Source organism: Epinephelus moara, chromosome 20 (genome assembly GCF_006386435.1).
Source record: "Epinephelus moara isolate mb chromosome 20, YSFRI_EMoa_1.0, whole genome shotgun sequence".
NCBI lineage: Eukaryota > Metazoa > Chordata > Actinopteri > Perciformes > Serranidae > Epinephelus > Epinephelus moara.
In genome coordinates this window covers 10,525,419-10,550,131 of record NC_065525.1, presented here as the reverse complement: position 1 = coordinate 10,550,131, position 24,713 = coordinate 10,525,419, and the positions used below count along the sequence as shown (strand labels likewise).

The 24,713-nt window shown below is 40.9% G+C and overlaps 1 protein-coding gene across 3 annotated transcripts in view; it reads right to left on the bottom strand.

The window, feature by feature from the left end:
• znf423 (zinc finger protein 423) overlaps window positions 1-24,713 on the bottom strand; it is a 186,087-nt gene that overhangs the window by 62,014 nt on the left and 99,360 nt on the right. For 2 of the 3 annotated variants that reach the window (XM_050073551.1, XM_050073552.1), the window contains exon 19: window positions 15,023-15,043. The exons of the other annotated variant lie outside the window; for it this stretch is intronic. In XM_050073551.1, the coding sequence (XP_049929508.1) occupies window positions 15,023-15,043 (21 nt within the window). The remainder of the gene's footprint in view (window positions 1-15,022; window positions 15,044-24,713) is intronic. 3 annotated transcript variants of the gene reach the window in all.

Here is a 24,713-nt window from a genome sequence, read left to right as displayed (position 1 = left end):
CCACTGCAGAGTGACAAAGTATGAGTGGGGAATGTGTCCATTTCTTATTTTAATATGTATTTATTATGATGTGGCGAGTCTTTTATCTATTCCATTAATTATGTCTTTGATGTCACGATGTGATGTTGATATCACATCTGCTGTCAGAGGAAATATTACCGTTTCAGGGAATTTATTATTTGACAGAGAAGAGAGAAAGAAACAGAGAGCCACAGCAGACTTCATTTAAAAAAATCTAATATACCTAATGAACTCCAATATTTATTATCATCCTCAACCATGTGCAGATAGGTTTTAGTGTAATGTTTGGCCACTTAAAGGGGCAGTGTGTAGGATTTAGTGCCAGGTAAGAATTACAGATTGCAACCAGCTGAAACCTCTCCCATGTGTGGAGCATGAACCCCTGGCAAGGATTCCTTCAGTGTTTGTTGTAAGGCTGAAAAGTTCTGGTCGGTTGGTCTATTGTTTGGTCGTTACGCTCTTGTCTGACCAAATTCTCTTTGGTCAGACAATCGCTGGTGTTAGTTTAAAAAGGCCGTGTGCAGAGTTATCTAACGTCAGTAACGATTCAAGGTTAAATACAAACAAAGCAAAAGAAGTAGAATTTCTTGTATGGCAAAAAGATTGGACCGACATGACTGATGAGGCCCAGCATCCATGCTCCCTTTCTGCAACACAACAAGGTCCTAATTCCATCCCAGACTGATGCAAAGTGATACTCTCTGCTGCCCACTTGCTGTCTTCGACATGATGGCTAAATTAGACTGGACACTGACGTGAACAGACAGAAACTAGATAATATGTGAGAAAGGCAGGATTCAAACTCAAAACACTGAGCATACAGGAGCAGGGCAGTTGCATCTAGGACACGCCCGACTCCTCAACTATAATAAAAAAAAAAACATCTGGATAGCATCCAAAAGCACCATGCATCAACACACTCTCACAAAAACACACACACACTCACGCATGCACACACTCTCCACACACTCTAATGAAGCCCCGGTAGTGACGAAGAGCAGCAGGGAGCGGCGCGGATCGCCGAAGACAAGTGTGTGTGAGCTTTCGTCGCAGAGTGTGTGTATGCGTGTGCGGGTGTGTGCGTCTCCGGCGGGATAATTATGGCGCTCCTCGGCAGCTGAGCGTGCCAGATGTACTGGGAGAAGGAGAAGGAGGTGGTGGGGGAGGAGGACGAAGAGGAGGAGGAGGAGGCACGGCGCAGAGCAGAGAGGGAGCCCAGCACCAGGAGCAATGCAGCGGGGAGCATACAGAGTGTTATGTGAATACATTAGTGTGAATGTGTTGTGTATCTATGCACTGATGTGTGTCCATATGTGTGTGTGTCTGTACCTGGGAATGTTTGCTGTGTGTGTATGTGGTTGCAGAGGATGTCTCAGTATGAGTATTTCCAGACGGATGTCCATGTTAGTACGTACAAATACTGTGTGTGTGTGTGTGTTTGTGCCTGTGTGTATATTTGGCAAGGCTGGTTTTGTTCCTTGCCATCCACCATTAGCAGGTTGGCTCTGTCACAAATGAGTGTCTCTCATCCAGGATACAAGGATGAAGAGGGACAGAGAACATGAGATGAGGAAGTGGAGGTGGGTTGGTGAGGAAGGAGACTGCAGGTAGAGGAGGAGAGTGAGAAGGGTCACAGAGGGAGGAAGGAATAAAGTCACTGAGAGAAAAAAAAAGTGGACAAACTTCTGAAAATTAGTTATTCAATCTAAACTAAACACCACATTACATGACAATACAATATTAGCATAATGATTGTAATTATCATTATGTTGTGGGAGGAGGGGGGCTCACGTGGCGTTCGCGGCCCCACTCTGTGTCCAATCTACAAACCTGCAGTATACCACCAGATTACAAAGCCTTTAAACAGATGATGGAGCACTGCAGGTGAGTTGTTTTATGCTGTGTGGGACATTGTGCAAGCACAGACTGTCAGTGAGTGAAGCCCATATTGCTGGTTCCATTGCAATGACTACTGGCATTTAAAATATGTGCTTTTGGGGGTTAATTATCACATCGTGTTTCGCCAAAAATAAAATAAAGCTCTTATTCCAGTAAAACAAATAGGTCCAAAAAACAAGAACCCGATTCCAGATTATTTTTGCTCCCCACATCCCTGATTTTTTTTTTTCTCTTTTTTTTAAAGATCTGCTGTTATGATCATTGACGACTGCTTATTGGGTTGAACAAACAAGTCAATCAGAGCTGTGTTGGCAGTATTAAGAATGGGAAAGTCATCTTCCTGTGCTAGAGTCAGAAAAATTATGCAAAAATGCTGAAAAGCATAAGTTCAATGCAGCTGAGCAAGCTGTGGTAAGTCAAGACATAACAACTCTTAAATTGGCACATTTCTTTGATCAGATATTAGAAATGTTCAGTGAGCTGTTTCTAATAACCACTTCCAGAGCTTCTGTGTTGACTTCAAATGAGATTGGTGGGATACATAAATCTCTCTCTACTGAAAGGTTGACGCAAAATACTAAAAATTCCCAAACAAAAAAGGGCTTACATACAAACAGTGGCTACGTTTACATGCACACAATAAATGCTTTTAAATTCACTGATGCAAATCAATATTCCACTAATACTCCCGTTTATATGCAGCTGTACATTAGGCTTGAGTGGTATCACGGTATTACAGTACACCAGGGTATTTAGGCAGTATGATTTTCAATATCATCAAAAATAAAGATGCTCCTCTTTCTATTAAACTCATACAGGGATTCTGGATTGAGGCGATGTAGTGCTCAGTATGTGCCACCAGAGGTCAGTCTCTACTCATAGAGCAAGCAGGAGAGCTGCGAAGGATGTTGAGTGCAAGTGGTGGGGATAATGTTACAGGACTGTAGACAGCCAGCCACCAACAGCAGATAGAAAGACTGCGGGCAAAAACAGCATATTTTTTACGTCAAACTCGATGAACTAAGCATTAATTTAGATTAAACCAGAGCTGGTGATTGTCGAAACAGTGGACTGAGGTAGGGCAGCACACAAAAACTTTTCTATACTGTATATTCTGATGAAATTTCCTAAAGGTATGAAAACAGAGATACTGCCCAAGTCTACCATGCATTCTCAGATTAATGCAAAACACCCACTTGACACACATCCTACAGTAGCTTTGAGACTGTGTTGCAAACTGCAGTAAAAACCCTGATTAAGATGCATATTCAAAATGCACTATATGGATGTTCGAAGCATGCTCCAAAAACCCAAATTATTGGCATATCACACGTCTTAATCGAAAAATACTACATTCAGAATACAGCCAAATACAGAACATTCGAACCAAATACCCTTTACATGACCTGTATCTAATCCGGGATGTTGTCATATCAGGAAATTTAGTGGGATATTGGTGTGCATGTAAAGCCAGTAACTGTTACACTAAATAATAAAGAAAAGAAAATAGAAAATAATCAAGAGTAAGAAGTAGTGTAATTCAGTCTGATTATCAGCCTACACTTAATAGAATAAAGGCAAATACCTCAGAGTTCCCTGCAATATCATTTAATACATCAGTACAGCAGAACATTGCATATTGTGTAAATGTACACAGAGTATAGAGAACAGCAAGTAACCTGAAATCAATAAAGGAAATGAGGAGAAGAAAGAAAGCAAACAAGGGCTATAAAAAGGAGGGCAGAAAGTAAGAGATTCTCTCCTCCCTGGCTGGCTTTGTCACCTTGCTCACCCAAAGGGAGGTAGAGCAAAGCACCTTGGGAAATTACTGAAACCAGAATGCATTGATTTGTCCAGAATGATGTGTGTGCATGCCTGTGTGTGTGTTTTTGTCAGAAGGCCTTTGTACTGCAATAAAGAGAACAGCCTGGTCGACATCTGTTTAGAGACGAAAGATAAGAGCGACAGTGTATACCGTTGCTTCAACCTTTCTCTCTTCCTCGCTCTCACTCCTGCCTTCTCCTGTCTTCTGCCGTGTAATTAAGAGCCAAAGAAAACCCTTCAACCTCTCCCAGCATGGCTTTGCATCCCATCTCATGCTGTGCTGTTGCTCGTCTTTAAACCATCTTCCCTCTATTATCCAGGTACAGTACTGTATTCTGACTGAAACATGGTTTTAGTCCATCGCTGAATCAACAGCTACTGGTGAAGCTAACTGTTCCTCAAGATGATGAATCATGATTTGTTAATCTGATTTACCAAGACTGCCAAACTAAAACACAAATGGGCCTTTTTTTTGTTGGTATTTTCGCCAAAAATAGTGTTTGCTTACATTGTAAGGCTTGCTTTCTCCCCCCTCTCTCACCCCAGCAGCTCTATTAATTAACTCACATTTTGTTAAACCTTGTCTGACAAAAATCACTTGATCAGTAATGGACCACCACTGGCAACTGGCCCAAATATACAGTATGTATGCCAAGCACATGATATGTGTACTCAAAGCCAGATTTCAGAGAAGCAAGCATTCAGGGAATGATAATCACAACAACACGGGCTATACATTTTGCATTCCAATGACTCAGTCGTTGATCTTTAAGACCATGATGCTGTTGATATCAGGGCTGAAACAATGCCTTAAAGGAGAAGTCCGGTATTTTGCACTTTGAGCCCCATTTCTGGGTTGTTTATGATGAAATAGAGTGGTTAAGACCAAAATAGTGACGATTGCTCATTTTCGGAGAATTTGGCTTTCCCCTGCCTGGCTTAACACTGCTGCCTATGGCCATGTGTGAATCTGTCCTAAAACCACCCTAAACGTTCGTTTTCAAAGCCATGGAACTCACCCAGTGATCAGTGGTGTTCGTTGATGTTCTGACATAAAAATCGTAGCAAACTGTGGTTTCCGAGATGATTTATTTGACATTTTGTGTAATCCATTGGTTTTCTATAGAAGCCTCATTGTCCGTTGTTAGTAATCCGCCACCAGAAACGGAAAGGGGGTTGTTTATGACAAGGTTGTAGTCATTGTAGTCTTTTAGCTCAGCGAAAGTGCCGACAGTGCTGTGTGCGCTCCTGGAGGAAGAACGAGAACAAACGAAAAAGTTTTGTAATAAGTTTAAACAACTGCACAATGGATTACTTGCTTGTAAACAACCTTCGCAGTACGATGCCTTTGAACACAACGCCAACCTTCTTCTTCTGCTTCTTCTCTGTGTCCCATTACATTGCAATGGTTTCCTGCCATTTGGCGATACCCACATAAAGGAGCATTATCGCCATCAAGTGGGCTGGAGTGTATAACGCTTCTGGGGCAAATGAACAATCAAGCGGAAGTTTACACACGGCTGTGAGGCAGCTGAAAAAATAGTTCCACAATCAAGATGAATAGTGAAAACACAGATGGAAACCACAGTTTGCTACAATTTTTATGTCAAAACATCAATGAACACCACTGACCACTTGGTGGGTTCCATGGCTTTGAAAACGAACGTTTAGGGGGGTTTTAGGACAGATTCACACATGGCCATAGGCAGCACTGTTACGCCAGGCAGGGGAAAGCCAAATTCTCCGAAAATGTCTAATCACTATTTTGGTCTTAACCACTCTATTTCATCTAAACAACCCAGAAATGGGGCTCAAAGTGCAAAATACTGGACTTCTCCTTTAAGAAATGAAGTGACTTGACTACTGAAAATCATTGAAACAAATTATTGCATTGAAGCTTCATTTAATCCATAACTATATACAGCATTGCATTTCCTACTAAATACTATGGTGGTAATACACTGGATCCGTTGATGTATGTGAAATTGACAGATCCTATTCCAAGACATTCTCATAGAACAATTTGTATGATATCCTATGAAAAATGCATGCACAAGAGTTCATACAATATCCTTTGAATCTGCGCCCCACAAATGATGTTACATCTTTAACGTACAGGTGTGTAATTAATGTAAAGTTACAGAGGTTTTAGGTTTAGGCAATAAAAGTTGCTGAGGTTAGGGTTAGGAAAAGAAATATGGACGTACCTTAAAATGACTCAAAGTTCACACAGAACATGTGACTTAAACTGAAAGTCACGGATGAAAGTCAGTTTTTTTGTGACCCAACCACCACCCCAACCTGCCTCCTTATAAGCGCCGAATTGCTACCTTGTTTACTGCCATCAGCACATTGGTCACATGATCGCAGCCTTTCAAAATATGTGGGATATGTAAAAATTTGAGTGCATTGCTTTTCCTAGGAAAACATACCAAAGTTTTGTGAGAACAGCCTGCCTATTCAAAATCTTTGGAGAGAAGGAGATCAGGCTGCCCGTTACTTGATGGACACAGCATGACTTGACCTCATCTTTATGCAAATGTTGTCTGTCCATCGCAACACGCATCTCAGATCAAACTGTCAAACTTAGCAGCGCTGCTCAAATTTAAATCCAGATTCTGCTGCTGCATTGCCTATTTCTCATCTCGGATGTTTTCAGAAACATATTTCAGTTTACTGAAGCTGTACAGTAGCTGTACAATGAGAAACCCCAAATAGCCAATCATAATTGCATAACGTCAATGCTTTCACATCAAACAAAAAGCTTCCTCAAAGCGGAACCAAAACAAGGTAACATTAACTTAAACTTCTGCTGTACATAAAACAACATGATTGCTAGTTGAGGCAATAGCTCATAAAGAATGCCCATGGATAGCATGGACAAATAAAGAAGTGACCATAAATGAGCAGTGAGTCATACTTAAGTTTTACAAGATGCATCCCACCTCATGCTGAACTCATGAACAGTGCAGCTGAGAATGTGTTTATCTAACTGTTAGAATTCTTTACCACAAAGTCATGGTTCATACTACATCAGACTGGTTTCAGTGTTTTGCAGTACAGTCTTTAAAAACTAAATCATTAATACAAAGGTACAAAGGTAACCCGTAACACCTTCTGAAACTCATCGAAACACCTCTATTTTCTCTATCTTCTCTAAGATCATCTGCTGTATTATCTCTGTATTTCTGGCACTTCCTGCTCCCTACCTTTTTTTAATTTTCTGCAATTGCACTATATAGTTCCATTTTATTGTGTTCAAGCACTGACTGAGTCAACTACAGTATCACCTGTCCATCTACCAGCTGTTCACTATGCAGCTGCTCAAAATACCATTAATAACATATAAAACTCCCACAGTGGACTGACACTTGTGTGTGAGCTCTCTCCATTTCTGTTTTTCTGTCTGTCTGGCACCATCTCCCCCTCTCTCTGCTGGTTCAAACAAGGCTAGCAAGGTGACCCTGAATCACAGGCTGTGTGAGCGTGCACGTATGTGTGTGTATCTATCAGTGTGTGTTCATGTGCCTGTGTGCGTGCACTTATCTGCACGCGTGTGTGTACAGTCCCAGTAATTAACACCAGCCACTAATGAAGTCCAGCTGCTCGGCAAGAGGACTGAGTGTGAGCCAAAATCTGCCAGAAATCGCTCTCATCCTCTCTGTCTCTCTCTCCTTCCGTCTCTCGCTTTATTCAGCTCGATCCACCCATCCACACCCACACTCTCTCCTCATGTCACCCTATTGATCTGCATTTGGTTGTCTCTTTCTCCCTCGCCTCTTCCCTCCATGTCCTCTGCAGATTCTTTCTCTGCATCAGTCTGTTTCCTCTCCAACTGTCTGCAATCAGTATGAGTCTACTCGATTGATCTGTAATCACCACTTTTTCTGTCAATGTATTTTCTTGATGTCTCCTTTTCACACTTAGTATAGTGTCATTCTGCCAATATAAAGTATCACCTTTTACTAATATTTGTCCATCTGTCCGTTTTACACTCCATTTCGTTCCCTGCAATCTCATTGGCTCTCGCTCACAAATCTACTTTCGTCAGTTACTTATACTCTTTTTGTTCCATAGTTAGCTCAGTGCTATGTTTTAATGCTTACATTTTAATATCATTTACAGGTTTTTTTTGGTACTTAATGTTTATGTGAGTGTTTTTACAAACAAGGATTAGGAGTTTTGCAACTAATCCGAAGGCAAGTAAAATCCAATATGTACTAGTCCCAAAACATTTACTTGCAAAGGATGAATACTGAAAATCATTAACAGTATGTTAACAGCTTGGCTTCCCAAACAAAAAAATCTAACAAAAAAAAACTATTTGCTCCCCCAATTTAACCTGTCCATCTTCCTCATCCTTTCATTTATCATTCTCAAGGCCCGACTAGGACCACACATCACTTGTGACTTAATTTTGTTACCTTGTCTCTTTATTGTTACCTGTATTCCAAATATACTTACAGTGCCGTACACTGAGCTCTATATCACATGTCAATCTTTCTGGCATCAATTTAAACACTATAAAAAGGTACTAATAGATGAATTTAAGCAATAAGTGAAAGCAGCGGCATATCTAGGAGAAGTCAAGTGGGTAGGATGTTGCATGCGCTTCAGTTGAATTTACACAATTCAACAATGCAGCACCTTCCTGCAGGATCATGCGGAGGTGCAGGTGTGTTTATTTGTGCTTTAGAACGTAACCACCATGAAACATTCAGAAAACAACTTTTCTCTGGTTCACTGTTTTGTACTTGTTAATGCCTCTCCCTCTCAACATTTACTTTGAATGTTGAACGTTCAATGTTGTGTTTACAAAGAGTAAGGAACAGGTCCTGCATAGTATGCCTATTTTTTACTTTATACTTTCAAGATTGATAAGGACTGACCTAAAAAACAAAAGAACAACAACTACAACAAAAAAAACAGTTTTAAAATATTTGCTATTAGTACTGAGAAGAAACGGAGTACTTTAAAACTGCTATCATTAAACATATTGACTAGACATGGAAAAACTGTTATTAAATGTGTTTAGGTAAACAGTGGTAAAATGTAAGTACATTTACTTACTATATTCAATCTGTGGTCACATTTTTCTTTTTTTTTAAACTACTTATATCATTAGTCAATCTACACAATTTTTCAGGCATTTGGCAGTTGAAATGCATCTTTTTGCCTATCTCCTCTATACACACAGCACACACATGAAACAAGGGGGCAGCATACCCTGGGGTAGTGTGGGTTCGGTACCTTGCTCAAGGACACCTTGTCAGTACCCAGGAGGTGAACTGTTATCTCTCCAGCTGCCAGTCCACACTCCATACTTTGGTCTATATGGGGATTTTAAGTGGCGACCCTCCAGTTCCCAAGCCAAGTCCCCACGGACTCAGCTACTGCTGCCCAATTTTGGTATTCGGCATTTTGGTTTTCTTGAATCACCCTTGTGTCTTTTCCTGAATATACAAGATGCAGACTGGTATTGTAGATTGCTTCCCATCTCTAAAAAGGAGAACTAGTCTACCTTTTTGTGGTTTCTCTTTCACATATTGTTTTAGGTAGTCTGAACAATGACATCTGTGTCCGAGCTGCCCTGTCTTGCTTCCCGCTATCTTAATTTCACTTTTTTTTTTTTTTTTTAAACACAAGTTAACCTGCCCTGCTATGTTACATCATGATGCCCCCCCCCACCCATATGCTCGAATTTCTCTTTGTTCATACCCTGAAACATTGTGTCTTCTTGCTACACACACAAATAAATCACAGTGGTGTTTACTTGTGGCACTTTATCATACACTTACATAAATAATGTATCCTCTTTAAAGCTACAGCCCTGATTGCATTACTATACAGGCCCAAACTCTGTCTCCCACACACACAAACACACACACACACACACACACACACACACACACACACACACACACACACACACACACACACACTTGCTACCAGCTGTGACAGATGTGCCTGTCACAGGAGAAAATGAATTCAGAATAGTTAGTGAATTAAGCAGGGAGTTAATTGTTGCTTGGCCCCTGTTTATGAAGCGCATAAAGGCAAAGCGCCTTGTTTGTCTTGTGACAATTAGCCAGCAGAGATAGAGAGGACGTCTGTGTGTATGTTAGTGTGTGTGTGTGTGTGTGTGTGTGTGTGTGTGTGTGTGTGTGTGTGTCCTGTTCTCTTTAGCAGCTGGTGCAGCCACACCTGGACGGGTTGAGACAGAGAGAGAGAGGAGAGGAGAATGCAGAGGGGGGTTGCAGGTACAGTATGGTATACAGCCCTCCATCTTTGACCACCCTCTCAAAAACACACACACACACACACACACACAAACATACACACTTGCCTACCTACACAGAGAGCGCTAACATAGACATCACTCACATGAAGCAGACAACTTCTATACATGAGTTAAGATAGCTGATGCTGCATGTACAAATATTCTCACAGGCAAACATGAAACATGACACACAAGTGCTCACTCTCTCTTACTTAGTCACACACACAAACACAGTCATTTTGTGTTCCGATGCCTATCCTGGTTGGGTCTCTCCCAGTCTATTTGTCAGTGTGTCCTATTAGGTTTCCAAACAGCTTGTAATGACTGGTAATAAACAGCAGAAGAAGAAGAAGGTAAATCAAGCGAGAAGACGACAAAATGAGCTCTCCGGGGGACCACCATGCTCCTAGCCTTCAAAACACACAAACACACACACAAACTGGAATCCACTCACAATGTTGTGTATGTATCCTTACACAGTCGATAAAGCAGACAATGGCAGGTTATGGGGACTAACAGATAGCAAATACTTTGTTTTAACAGTGTCAGAGGAGGTTGGGGAAATATATGAAACAGGATGACAGAGAAGAAATGAAAATGTTAAAGAATGAACAATACAGGGTGAGTAAATGGACTGAAAATGATTGCTTTATGAAAACATTACACTGATAAATCATAACCACATTCTATGCGGATTACCGGAAACATCAACCCGCTTGGAGGTCAGAAATGCATGTGCTTATTTTCCCACACTGATTTAAACTTGCTTTTCCATTTCCATTTTCCATTAGGCTTGTGGCCGAAAAGGAGGAAGATGCAGAATACTAAGGTTATTCTCAACAGTTGAGAATGTATATAAATATGTAAATGTGAAGCAGAATGAGGCTAAAAAAATCACAGATATTCAGATTCCCTGGATGAATTAGGCTTAAATATTTGAAAATAATTACAACAATCTGAAAATAATCTTTTATTCTTTTTGGAAATTAAGGCATATGCCACACATGTAAAGTACTGCTTTATGGTCACTTTTAAATTTCTAGATTTACTTTATTTATCAGACTCTAGAAAATGTTCCATATGATGTAGAATTCCCTCTCTAACTTTTATACTATCAAAGTACACTATTATCAAATTATCAAAATAGCTTTAGTTTCATGACAGACACAGATTCCTGTATCTCCTTTTATTTACATATGCCTACATATGCCCCATCTCATCCTTCATCCCCCCCCATCCTTCCCTTCTTTCTTCTCTCCTTCATCTAGCCCTCTGTGGTCCTCTCTCTCTTTCTCTCTCCAGTCCCTTGTCCCTTCATCATCGCTCCCTCCCTCCCTCTGGTGTCACGGCTCGCTGGCTCCAGGTGGCGAGGGAGGGAGGGAGGAAGGGATGTAGGGAAGGATGGATGGATGGATGGAGGGAGGGGTGGAAGACAGGAGGAGGGAGGATGTGTTGTCATCTGTTCCTATGTTCATACCATCACAGTGCGGACCAACATCCTGCTCGGTACTCTGCACAGTCATACTGTTCATGGATCAAATCTTTTAAATCCATTTCTTCACTCCCATTATCTAAACATTACATTGAACTAACTGATGGTTTCTGAGGGTGACACGAACCAATAAGTGACTCAGGAAAGAATGTTGAAATGTCTAAGAAACACTCTACTGGGAGAAATATATAGGCTAACATTAAATGTAAACATTACACTGCTAAAGGTATATTATGCAGGGCTATTATGGTCCCTAAACATGGAATCACTGAAAGAAAAAGTAAACGCCAACCCCAGATTTACAGTCATTTGGTGTGTCGCCTCACTGTATTTGCACTTTCGGCGCTGTGCCTCTTGGAAACCTGCTGCTTACAGTATGGCACCCGGCACCTGGCTACTACTTTTTTTTAGAGCCTTGACCTTACCTGAGTGCTTTGGGGTTACACACCTATAAACGTCCCGAACACAGAAAATAATAAGAAAACTAGAATTACCGCCTCCCGGTTGTATGCCTCCACAAATTAGTCATTTAGAGTTTAAGTCCATGTCTGTCCAGACTCACATATATGTAGCTATGACGTTGACAATGCTTCAAATATGAATGTTGCATATTATAAAACAAAAACACTTAACAAACACATTCAGCCCGGCAGCACAGAAAATATATACAATCAGCACAGTTTCAAGGTGGACAACCAAGATTAGTGTCACCAATTCAGTGTCTAAACCAAATGTCTCCCCTGCTGTTCCTGAGATATGACGTCAAATAATGGCCAGAAAAGTGCTTTTGCAGAACTTATCCTTGATGTTTTGGATATAAAATGTCATTCGCTTCTTAATTTTATCTTGTCAGACATTTGTGTGAAATTTGTCATATTTAGCATATACTTCTTCTTGAATTATGCCCAAAAACATATTTTGTTAGGTCACAATGACCTTTGACCACCAAAATATAATCAGTTTATTTTCGAATTGGATGTTTGCGCCAAATGTTAGGATATTCCCTTAAGGCTTTCTTAAGATATCACGTTCACGAGTATGAGGCAGACGCAAGGTCATGGTGACTTTTGACCCTCAAAATCTAATCAGTTTATCCTTGAGTTTAAGTGTATATCTGTGCCAAATTTAAAGATATTTCCTCAAAGTGTTCTTGAGATGTCGTGTCCACAAGACTGAGAAAGACAAGGTCACAGTGACCTTAATTTTGTGACTCACATACTAATAAATATGTCTTAGAAAAAATAATTAGTGTATGCATTATTTGAAAAAAACCCAAATAAATCTTAATTTCTTTCAGTTCTTTACAAAATTTTCTGCTGCAATATGCCTCAACACTGCTTCCGCAAAACGGTCAAACTGGAAGATTAATAGTAAACTAAATATGTTGGCTATGTATAAATACAATCATGATGAGAATTCTTTTTCTTATAGTACCAGTTTATATAAAGGTTGCCACTGTTTTATTCTTCTTTTCCCACTATTAACTATTGTGCTTCTACAAGCCATACATTTTAATATGCCATGCCAATAAAACTAAATTGAAACTGAATAAGTAAGCAATGAAAAAAAAAAAAAAAAAGCTAACCTCACATGTCACTGTCAGCAGAACTAGCAGTACTAACAATTATGGCAATACCAGTAATAACATATTTAAGGTCAATGTAATTACACCACATAAATATTATAGACACTGGCAATTGTAGTGTTTGCTGCTGGGTGAGTAAAGGGTGTGTAAACAGCTTTACTTCCAATTTTTCCTTCTGAACACCACCTGAAATGTGTTGAGAGTTAAGCACACTTTTCTGAGAAGACATGTCATCACCTGTGGTGCTAAAAACTCTCTCAGAAAGGACACTTGTGCCTGGGACAGGATTAGCAGTGTTAAGGCAGTACGTCATAGCTGTTTTTCAGTTCTTGCAGACTGTTTGACGAGTTGTCAACATCCTTTGACGTACTTGAGGTTCAGGGGAATATTGAAATTCTCCTCTCTTATTTGTAAAATTCTGTGCTGTGACATCAGTTTCCGGTATAACCGATAACCCCCAAGAAACTTAAGTGAAGTGCTTTCTTCAGTCCAGAGCATTAGAGCAGACACAGGCACACACCAACAGCACTGACAGTAGAGTAGTCCGTGGCTTATTAGTTCAGGTGCAGCAGGGCAGAAGAAAACAACAATGTTGCTAGCCAGTGGCAAGGACTTACACACACACACACACACACACACACGAGTGAACCCTCAACCACATTATCCACCTCCATTGACTCTAAAAGCTTCTTATTCGCCTCATTAAGTCTTCAGTGACACAAAGTAACCACACCAGACCCTGCCTACTACCACATACACATACATACAGATAGGTGTGTGTGTGTGTGTGTGTGTGTGTGTGTGCACGCATGTGTGAAAGGAAAAGGGGGGAAGAAAGGGAAAGGGAGTGGGGGCACTAGAAAGCACAGGAAGATGTGTGCACAGACACACACCGGCCCTTGAGGCGGCTGCTTAGACAGCAGACCGACATTACTAGTCAAGCGCATCACAGATTTCACTGCAGGCTAATAGACAGGCTGAATGCAGGTTGACTGTTCTGAATTGGCAGGTAGGTGCAACCTCAAGGAACACAATTAAAGTGAGGTTTATTTAATATTTCACTCCACACAGTTTTTGGTCTGCAAAGGTGAAATTGAAAGTAAAAGTGCTAGTGATTAAAGTGAAAAGCATCTGATGTCGTCCACAGTCCTTGAGGAAAAGAAGAGTCGAGTTCCAGGTTTTTGAAGGGGAATATTTAAAGTAAACTGATGCCAACTGTGACATGTATCCAACCAACAAGAATACAATTTAAAAGTCTGTCCCTGACCTATTGATTATCAGATCTGTGAAGAATGTGAATAGGGAAGGCTACCTAACACTATTAGAGTGCATTGATGTAAATAGGTAAGTAAAGCTCATGCTGAGGACACATCATTAGCCACCACACTCCACGGGGAGCACTTAGATGCAGGTGAGTGGCCACTCGATACCTCCAAGGCATCTGTGTGTGCACATGTGCGTGTGTTTGTGTGTGTGTGATGTGTATGAGGTGGGAAGGACAATGAAGCATGCAGCTAGCAGCAGGGATTGGGGTGAATGAGGAGTTGAGGTGAGGGGTAATTGTGCAAAGATTTGGCTAAAATGTGTCAACTAAAATTTCATCTATAAGGGATACAGTTAGACAGTTAGAAAGTTTTACATACTGTTTTTATTATGCACACTGATTTCTCCTTTTGAGAAAATAGTAGCCAATTTTAGCCCGAATTAATCTCCTTCCAAATTTCTCCACATCATGCAATGTGGCTTTTGCAAATGGTTTGCTAACAATATGCGATTTGCAAATATCTTGTGTTTAGTACTAAAGAACCAAAGCTAATACTAATCTAATAAGCAGGAGAATGAGATGCTGATGGGCAGGCAGTGAGACAGCACAATGCTGCCTTGCTCATAGTGCGAGCTAAGGAGACAAAAGGGGACCAACCTGGCCGACAGGTGGGCTCTTCTACGGGCCATCCAATAGGCAGGTGGGGATGGGGGGAGAGCGGAGGAGAGAATGGGCAGGGTTAGTAATATGCAGTGTGAACGTGGTGTGTGTGGGGGAGGCAAAAACTTGACTTAAACCTTGATAGTGAACACATCATGAAGCAGGTTTGAAGACTACTCCTTAATTGTATTGTAGACAACTTTGTTCGCAAAGATGTAGAAAATTTTCTCTTTGCAGTTTTTATTACCACCTCACAAAGTGTAAGGACATGTAAACCCATTTCTTGAACATGACACCACTACTTATTTTTGTTTTGCTGATATGGCCTACAGTATGTAAAATTATAAAATGCTACCTACACTCTCAGCAGCTACAGCATGACTAGAGTGACACCTTGACACAGACGTATAATTAAGGCTTAAAGCTGACTTCTTAATGCTGTTGCAGCTAAAGGCTGCGGTGATGGACAGAAAAGAGGTAAAGAAAAGGAAATGGAGGGAGGGGAGTAGGAGAAAGAGGGATGGAAAGTAAGGGTTGGGGCGGGAAATTTTACCAAAGCTGTTAGCACAGAGAGAGAGAAAGACAGATAGAATAGTGTACAGTGGGGGTCGGCAACTTCTTTGATATGAATTGCCATTTTGAAATTTGTTGTTAATCAGTGTGCCATAGCAATATAATGCCATGCCTCGCTCCTCAAAATGCTCCATAAAAGCTTTGGCTATGCCATCCCAGGGGAAAATTTTGCTGCTCACTGCTGTCTTTTCTTTGTCTGATCAGAAATAAATCTGCTTCTTATTTGGAGATCCGTAATCCATACATGCCGTGCAAAACTTTTCATGAGTTCCTTGTTTCCTTGCCAGCGGTTTGTGGAGTTTGACTCGCGGGGTGGATAATTGATCAGTTGATCCGATTGGTGCTGATCAATGGATGAGAGGAGCAACTGTTTGTGACTGAAAGAAAACTTTTAGACCCAGCATAATGTATGGTTAAGTTACACTTTCACGGCCCCTGGTGTTCTGTTGCTGTTGATTAACCAAATGGTAGGCTCCATATATTCTAACCCAGCTGTCAATGAACGGTCCAACTCCAAAAATGGGAAGTCAATACATGGCAGCAGATGTTGTTTTTACGATGGGTCGCCACAAGTAAATGAATGTGTGGGAAACCCTCTACTTGAACATTTAAAATAACAAAATAAAAAAACTCCCTTGCATACTTACTGCTCGTGTGCCTCTAGTTTAGCAAAAGCTTGTGAATGGTGGCACGTGTGCCCAAGGTTACCGACCCCTGGTGTATGGTGTCAAAAGAAAGTAAGGGTCACAATCAGTAATAGGGCAGGAATTTCACCAGCGGTCATGATGGCCATGGCCCTCTGTCTGGCCTTAATGCCCTTCTGAAAATCATATGCCCATCGGCTACTGTGGCTTCAGTGCCCCAGTCTCTGCCCGTTTTTCAATTTCCCCACCCTGCCTCTCTGCCCTCTCGTCAAGTCTGCCCCAAACATGGAATGCTAGTGCATATACTTGACTGGTCAACAATAATGTAACCAACACATGTCATTGTGACCAATAAAAATGTGTGAAAAAAACTTTGAAGTTTCTGACGGGATTGAGAAAGGTGACAGTAATGTTGCTATTCAATCCGTATATCAGTGCTGCACATGTGCAACCCTTAACAGAGATGCGAAGGAGGCGAGATGGCACACTCGCTACTTCCATCATCACCTGCCTAACTCTGTGTTTAATTTAGAATGTTAATTTTTAGGTGCTATCAAATGTCATGTTATAACTTAATGTTATTGACTATTGTTCCATAGGGAACAATCCCATAAATAAATCTGATACATGACAAAATGTATGTCTCATACAAAAGCTGTAAGATGTGATAAAAATTAAAGACACCATATACAAATATCATCTACCTCACTAGAAAACATTCAGTGTTGAATTGTGAGAATTGCACAGGCGCATTACCGACCTTCTTTGGTGACAGCACAACAACCCAGCAAAGACGATGTGATTATAAAAATAAGCCCTCATAAAACTAAATAGCCTTTGTAAATCTCATTATAACAATACATTTACCAAGTACATTGATTTGTAGCCAGTTTATTCACAAATAATTGATCCTTTTGTGTTTCTATTTCTCTAGAAGTGTTACACTGTTTTTTTTAAAAGGTATTGATGCTTTAGAAATGAATCTATTAAAGTGAAATCAAAATCACTTTATATATCAATTTATGGCCTTGCTGCCCTGCCATGTGGCCTTTGTGCTGTCAAAAAAATTGCCCCGCTGTAGGCCAAGTGGCCTTGCCCCTATTGGAGATAGGTCCCTGATTAGGACCAATGGAAAGGGGAGAGAGCGTGCTGTGTGTGGCTCTTTGTGCTCACACACAGTGCATGTTTGGTGCAGACACACATAATAAGGATGTTTGTGTGTGTGACAGAGAAAAAAGCAAGTGAGTGTGTGCGTCTACATGTGTTTGAGAAGTGAGGTCTCACGCTGTGAAATGTAGACTGAGGTGATTAGTAAAGCATTAGTGGCTGCATGCAACACTCAGAACATGCTGTCAAGGACCTTATTTAGGGATGTGTGTGTGTGTGTGTGTGTGTGTGTGTGTGTGTGTGTGTGTGTGTGTGTGTGTGTGTGTGTGTGTGTGTGTGNTGTGTGTGTGTGTGTGTGTGTGTGTGTGTGTGTGTGTGTGTGTGTGTGTGTGTGTGTGTGTGTGTGTGCGTGTGTCTCTGTGTGTGTGTCTGCGTGTGGTCCTCACAAAGACTCCATTTTGAGTTGCAGACTTTAACATTAAATAGTTCCCAGTCGGAATTCACATTATCATCCTGTCATCTTGCATTAGCTTTTTAGGAAGGTATACCAGATTATTATATAGTGGTGGTTTGCTTTAAAGTCACACACTGGATGTCTCAGTTCACCTGCTTTTTATTTGCTATTATACCACTGCACATGTTTAACCAGATCTGTAGGCAACAACTCAACAGGGACAGGTAGGACTATTTTGGGGGAAATTGGCTTTTTGATTCCTTACAGGTTACCATACTATATTAACACACACACACACACACACACACACACACTTGCATGTTTAGTTGCACACAGAATCGCGTCTTCACCTCACACTATCACACAGGGAGGGAAGTTCTTCACGATGTGCAGCTGCACAGCAGAAAACAATAAAGCCTGCCAAAAATCGCTGCGGTGTGGTCCAAGGAGACACGCACACATACACACACAAACAAATACACATGTACATGCAATGAGAGGAGGGGACAGAAAGGATACAAAGAAAAAAAACACACATTGAGGCATTCTAAATAACTAAACCACACATTATAAAATAGGGAACTCTTGCAATTCTTCATGATCTTGCTTGGGATGATGAAATAGAGTGGTATGGGGTTATTTGAAAGCAAACGATATAAATTCGGATGGTGCAGGTGATGTAAGCTTAACCCAGAAAGAATCATTTAATTGGGCCGGAGACACACAGACATGAGTGTGGTGCTGTTTTCTTTTTTTAACGTCAATTTAGCTGATCTGACTGGGCAGCTCCACATGCAGAGATGAAAACCCTGAAGTTTACTGTCATCCTTCTTCTTCAGTGCCGCCCTCCACCACCCTCAGCTCTGCCTCTTTCTCTTTTTTTCTGTCGTCTCTCATCTCTCCGCTAACCCCCCTCGCATCTTCTCCTTCCATGGAGTCCCTCCCCCCCCAGTGTGCCCAGCAAAAAACACAAATAAATACTTTCTACATTCTCTTCTCATCTCCACTTCTTCAAGCCCTCCCTCCCCTTCCCACCTGCTCAGCAGTGTTGGGGGCTAGAAAAAGCAAATGCACACAGCTCTGTGATCACACACACATACACACACACTCACACACACACACACAAATACACACACACATACAGGTGGGATTTGCCCCCAACCCACACACAAGAACACACACCAGACACGCTACAAAAATCTGGAAAGACTGAATTCTTCTTTGTACACACACACACACACACACACACACACACACACACACACACACAAAGTAGAAGCCGACTACTAACTATTCACTGTTAGTAAAAAACAAACCAAAAACATGTATAACTACACATACTATTCCATAAAATACATGTTATAATTTATGGATTTTTTTTTTAAATGTAATTTCTTCATATTACATTGTATTTACATGCACATACAGGATGTGTACTGTACTTGCCCTTAGGCTTTTGTCTCACACACAAAAGCACCAAAAAAAAATTCTCAAATGGCAAGCTGGTACCCGAGGCAAAAATGGATAACTCCATTTCTCTCTCTCTTTTTCTCCTCAGTGTGTGGGAGATGGACTGAGGCTGTGTGTCAGTGAATGTGTGTGCATGTATGTGTGTGTTTAAAAATGTGAAGTATGGGCGCTACCAGTGTACCAACATTATTCAATTAAAATGTGACATGTGTACATGTTGAAGCGACAAGCCAGGAAAAGTCAATACTGGAGATCAATTCAAGTAAGCGTTAGCTACTTAGCTTCAGCCAAGCCACATCATGATTAACTGACCACAAGCACAACGCTGTATAAGCACAGAGCAGTACAGACTGCCTACAGATAAGTGCTGCCTGGCATTACATGACAACACCTTGTAAAGCCATGTAATAGATTCAGAGCCAGTGTAGGCAAAATCTGCCAAAATGGTGAACAAGCCAACAGGGACAGATATTCAACTGTTCATTTCCTTGTACCCCTTCAACCTTTTTGCATGATTTCTCTTTCTCTCCTATCTTGCTTCTCTTCTCTCAGTCTCTTCCTTTTCTCCATGTCTGCCTCCAGAGCAGAGCATTGACCACATGGTGTTTTAATTAACTTGTGTGCTGTGTTGGAGCCAAGGCTAGCAGGAACACACACTGGTTGTGACCATACCATCACAGTAAAGCAGAAACTGGGCTGGCAAACAGTGGCATACAGTAGCATTATGGTCTTCTATTTAAATGTTAAGTCTTTAACGTGTGCATAGTGCAGACTTTCAGTTGAATATAATATAATAATTAGAAGTGATTTCTATGTCATTAATGTCACACCATATAGTCAACGTGGCAGACATTAGGATTTATAGACGATCAGATTCATACTTGTATTTAAGGTTTCTACTAAAATATGTTTACATGCTTACATGGTCAAAAAACACTTTTTCCTAATACTGTTTGTGCTTGAAAACCTGTATTCACCCTCTGTCTGAGATGCCCCGTCTAGCACCCATCTCTTAAAGCCCCCCGTCTGCAAAAACCCAGTCTGCTCTGATTGGTCAGTGTTTCCAGGTCCTCTGTATCTGAGCATCTCTGCATCTTCAGTGCAGCCAAGAATGACTGTAATGGTGTATAGCGGCACTTTTTACAGTGAAATTTCCCCAATTCAAGCTTCTAAATATGACCAGACATGTTCCAGCAGAAATATGATATGAAATCATAGAGAAATCTGCAACATCAGTGACCAACATTACATGTTTCCCTGACATTAGCATGTAGCTGTATGGAGGTTAGCACTGTACTTGCAGCTGGAGAGTTAATGTAGCGGTGTATAGCAACACGTTTTACAGTGAAAAATACCCAATAAAAGCTTTTAAACACAACTGAACAAACCTCCTTCATTGTATATATGTCAAAAATATGGAAAGCATAATAGATCCCCTTTGAGTTTGATTTGGATTTTATTTTGAACATGGTGAATTAACGTGATTTGTTATTTGTTATTCTGTTATTCTATCATTCTATATCATTCTTATTCTGTTAACTCATGAGCAAGCATCCAGACATTCATGAAAAGACATTTAGAGAGTGCCACTTGCGCCATTTCTAAAAATAACTGCTGCTGGCAGGTTGGAAAAATGGTGCCTGAATATATCATAGGGCTTTTATTTTATTAAATGTGGAGACAAATCACTTAGGAGTAAAATAGAAAAGTAACAAAAAGGGTAAATTAAAATAAACAACTGCTCCAAGTAGGTAACAATAATACTGCCTTTGACACAAATTATAAGCAATAAATAGTAACTATGTTTGGTGAAAAATGTGCTGAGCAGTGATGCTTGTTATGATTCCTCCTCAGCGCTACACGGATTCCTCTCTAGACTTCTCACTTTGACCCTCTCTTCCTCTATCTGCCTGAATGCTGTCTCTCTTTCTCTTCCTGACAGCATAATTAACAGGACCGTGGGGTGCTCCATGTATTACCCATGGAGCAATGTGACAATCACATTACTGGACTCGATAAGCCAATAGCAAACTCCCTCCTCACTGCTCTCTCAACCAGTTGAAACATGTCGTGGTCATTGACTGGATGGGAGGCAGGCAAACCTCTTCACATTTAATGTTTTTTTGGATTTTATTCTTCGTGCACATTTTTCAGTGACACCCAGACAGGCAGACAGGCTGAGAGGTAGTCTAATGCCTTAGGGTATTTCACTGAATCATGTGAGAATATCAGAAGTGGCACAAGCACACCTACCAGTGGTAGAGTTATTGAATGTGAGTCAGAGCTGATGATAACGTGCGCATGTGTCCTGATGAGACAGGCTGTGACACCTTCCCAAAGGTGATAAAGGGGGGTGTTGTCAAATTAAAAAGAGGATTAAGGAGAGTTTGAGAACTGTATGAGCAGAAGGAAAGAGTAGAGAGATAACACTTTCACACCAGCACATATTGTGCCTCTGATAGGACCTTGTCTTGTACCCAGAAACACCATATCCAAATCTTGTCACCAGCTGACACCAACTACATTTGATTTAATCATATTAAATACAGTTTAACAGAGAAATTAAACTTCTGAGCTTCATGACTGAGCATTTGTGACAGAAGACACATGTTTAATCGAGGAGAGAACAGAGTTTAAGAAAATGAAAGGCCTGCATTCAAAGAGAGAAAATGAAAGATGCTGGATAAATGAACATCTTCTTTTTGATCTTGTGATTTTCCAACCACCAATGCTTTTACACCAAATAAAGACCTTTCTCTGAAGTATTTTCTCCTGTCTTCCTGGTGTGGGGGTGGGTAGAGTTGTAGGAAACGTTAATAATAGGAACTGGGCAAGCTCTTAAAAATAATCTGCCTCAATTTCATAATTAATCTGTGCTAGGTTTTCATACAATTAGCACGTTAATTAACCCAAAAGTGCCACCACTGTGTGCAGATGCGTGTGTGTGTGTGTGTGTGTGTGTGTGTGTGTGTGTGTGTGTGTGTGTGTGTGTGGGGTCTGGGGGATCCAGGAAAACGAGGAAAAGACAGAGTGCGAGACAGAAGCAAAATAGAATGAGGATCTATCAGACAGGGAGGCGAAACGCGATGACACTGGGAGAAATGGCAGAATGACTGGCAGGGTTCTCGGGGTGGAGGAACGGAGGTGAGATGGAAGATGTGGAAGGAGATCAAAAAAGGTAGGAAGCAGGGAAAGGAGAAGGTTGGAGGGACACGAGGAGGAAAGAAAAGGGAAGAATGAAAGGGAATTGTTTCCACAACGCAGTGAAGAGCGAAGCACAGAGACAGAGAGGAACAGTAGGTAAAAGATGGTAGAAACTATACTTAGTGTGTGTTCTTTCATGTGTGCATGTGTGGGAGAGTTTGTCCCTGTATCTGTGAATCTGTGATTGTGTGTGTGAGACAGAGTGTATGACTATGTGTGGGAGTGTGTGTGTGTGCATGGTCCATGGGGGAAGGAGGTAAAAGTTACTCCAGCTGTACTTCTGTTTCAACTCTCTCTCTCCTAACGTCTCCAGACATTACTAGACGACTCAGAGCGATGTCAGCACTCACACACACACATACACCCACACAGTCTCTCTACCTCAGTTTCATACACACACACACCTCAGAGTACATCGGTGTCTCTGGGATTGCCTGTCACGTCTGGCAAGAGGGGCTGAGGGTGGGGTGGGGGGGCAGAGCGTTTGTTCCCCAGAACAACTCGCAGGTCCACCTCGTTAATCTCCATGACGACAGAGATGCTAAGGCAGCAAATTAGTAGCAAGCAGAAAAAAACTGTCACAGGGGAAGCTCATAAAAGAACATAGACTCCAAACTACAGAGGTAGTTTTAAGTTAAACACACACACACACACACACTCAACTTATAATAGGTGCACTCACAAACAATTTCACATAACCTTTTCTGAGCCCTTAAGAGGCGATAATGGGCCCAAAATGATGAAGCTTACCTCACTACTGTGGCTCTGGCTGTCTCCTAATTATTCTGTTTCATGCAAAACCAGCTGGCCAGATGAATAAAAATGACTAACACGTGTATGCTGCAATGTCTTTGTCATACATATTGGAACATACATTGTAATGCATTTGTTTTTGGTCATGCACTACATCGTTCCAGGAGTTCAACTGTATTATCAGGTGGTGTCAATGTTTTTGTTGTCTTAAGCCCTGTCTACACATATACAGATATTTTTGGAAATGTATATTTTTCTTTACCTTTTGCTCTCGTCTACGCACAAAAATACTTTCAGGTCATTATAACTAAGATTTTTTTAAAAGCCTTGTAAGGTGCAGATTTTTCTAAGCTCTGGTCAGTATGTGTCGACATGTAACAAGGAGCGTTTGAGAAACAATGACTTCAGGAAATATAAAAAATAAATAAATGAAACTTGTGCATGTTCACTACCGCAGTGCCTGCTCAGTTTGTTTGTTTTTCTGCTGCTTTTCGTCCTTTGTAGGCAATTCCAATGCTTACGTATTATGCACTCTTTATACCTGTAATTACAACAGGAATCATATGTCTGTAGCCTAAGAGCACAAATAAAACATTTTGTATAACATCCTGTATTACAAAATGTTGGCAGTGTAATAGCACACAGAGATCATGGTGTGGTGCGAGTTCAGTACAACAAAAAATAAAATCCAAATGCATAAGCATATGTTTGTTTGATTTATCTTGAACAGACAGTAACGCAAGTGTTTAAGACAGACAAAATCCTCTTGTTGGGGACTGAGGGCATTTTATCCACTGTCAACTTCGATAACAATTCTCACTACAAAAGTAAGGAAATTTCGAACACTTCTGCATTACACGGCACCAACACAGAACAAATACTTTCCCAAGACGTAAAAGGCCACAACAGGCTATAAAACTGAAAAGCATCTCTTTTGATATGAAATTTAAAATACCAAAATCCACCCTGCAATGAAAAAATAAAACTTGTGCATTAGGAGAAGTGTTAAACAGAGTTTCTCCATAGCTATATTTTAGTATGCAAAGCACCCAAAAATGTATCATCTCAGTAATTCGCACATCTCAGTGATGCCGTTGAATGAGCATAAGTATGTTGGATGTGTTTTCTGTTCACATACCCTACAACTCTGGAGCAATGCCAAAACACCGTCAGGCAGAACCGGTGTTTCATTTGCACTTACCATAAAGTGACTGAGTCGCATGTCAAAGTGCATGTTGTGCTAACGTAAGCATATGTTACTAACAGTGTAGGCTACAGCTAAAAGTCTCCAGGTGGAACTTGCGCCTGTGAACTCTGGTTCCATGTTACATCCATAAGTCTACATACACATGTATTCTGTGTGTAGGTGAGTGAACCGAACCGTGACCCCATTACTGTGATGATTTGATATGGAATCCCGAACTGTTACAGCCCAACAAAATATGTCTTTAGTCATACTCCTACAACCTCACTCCTATGAATT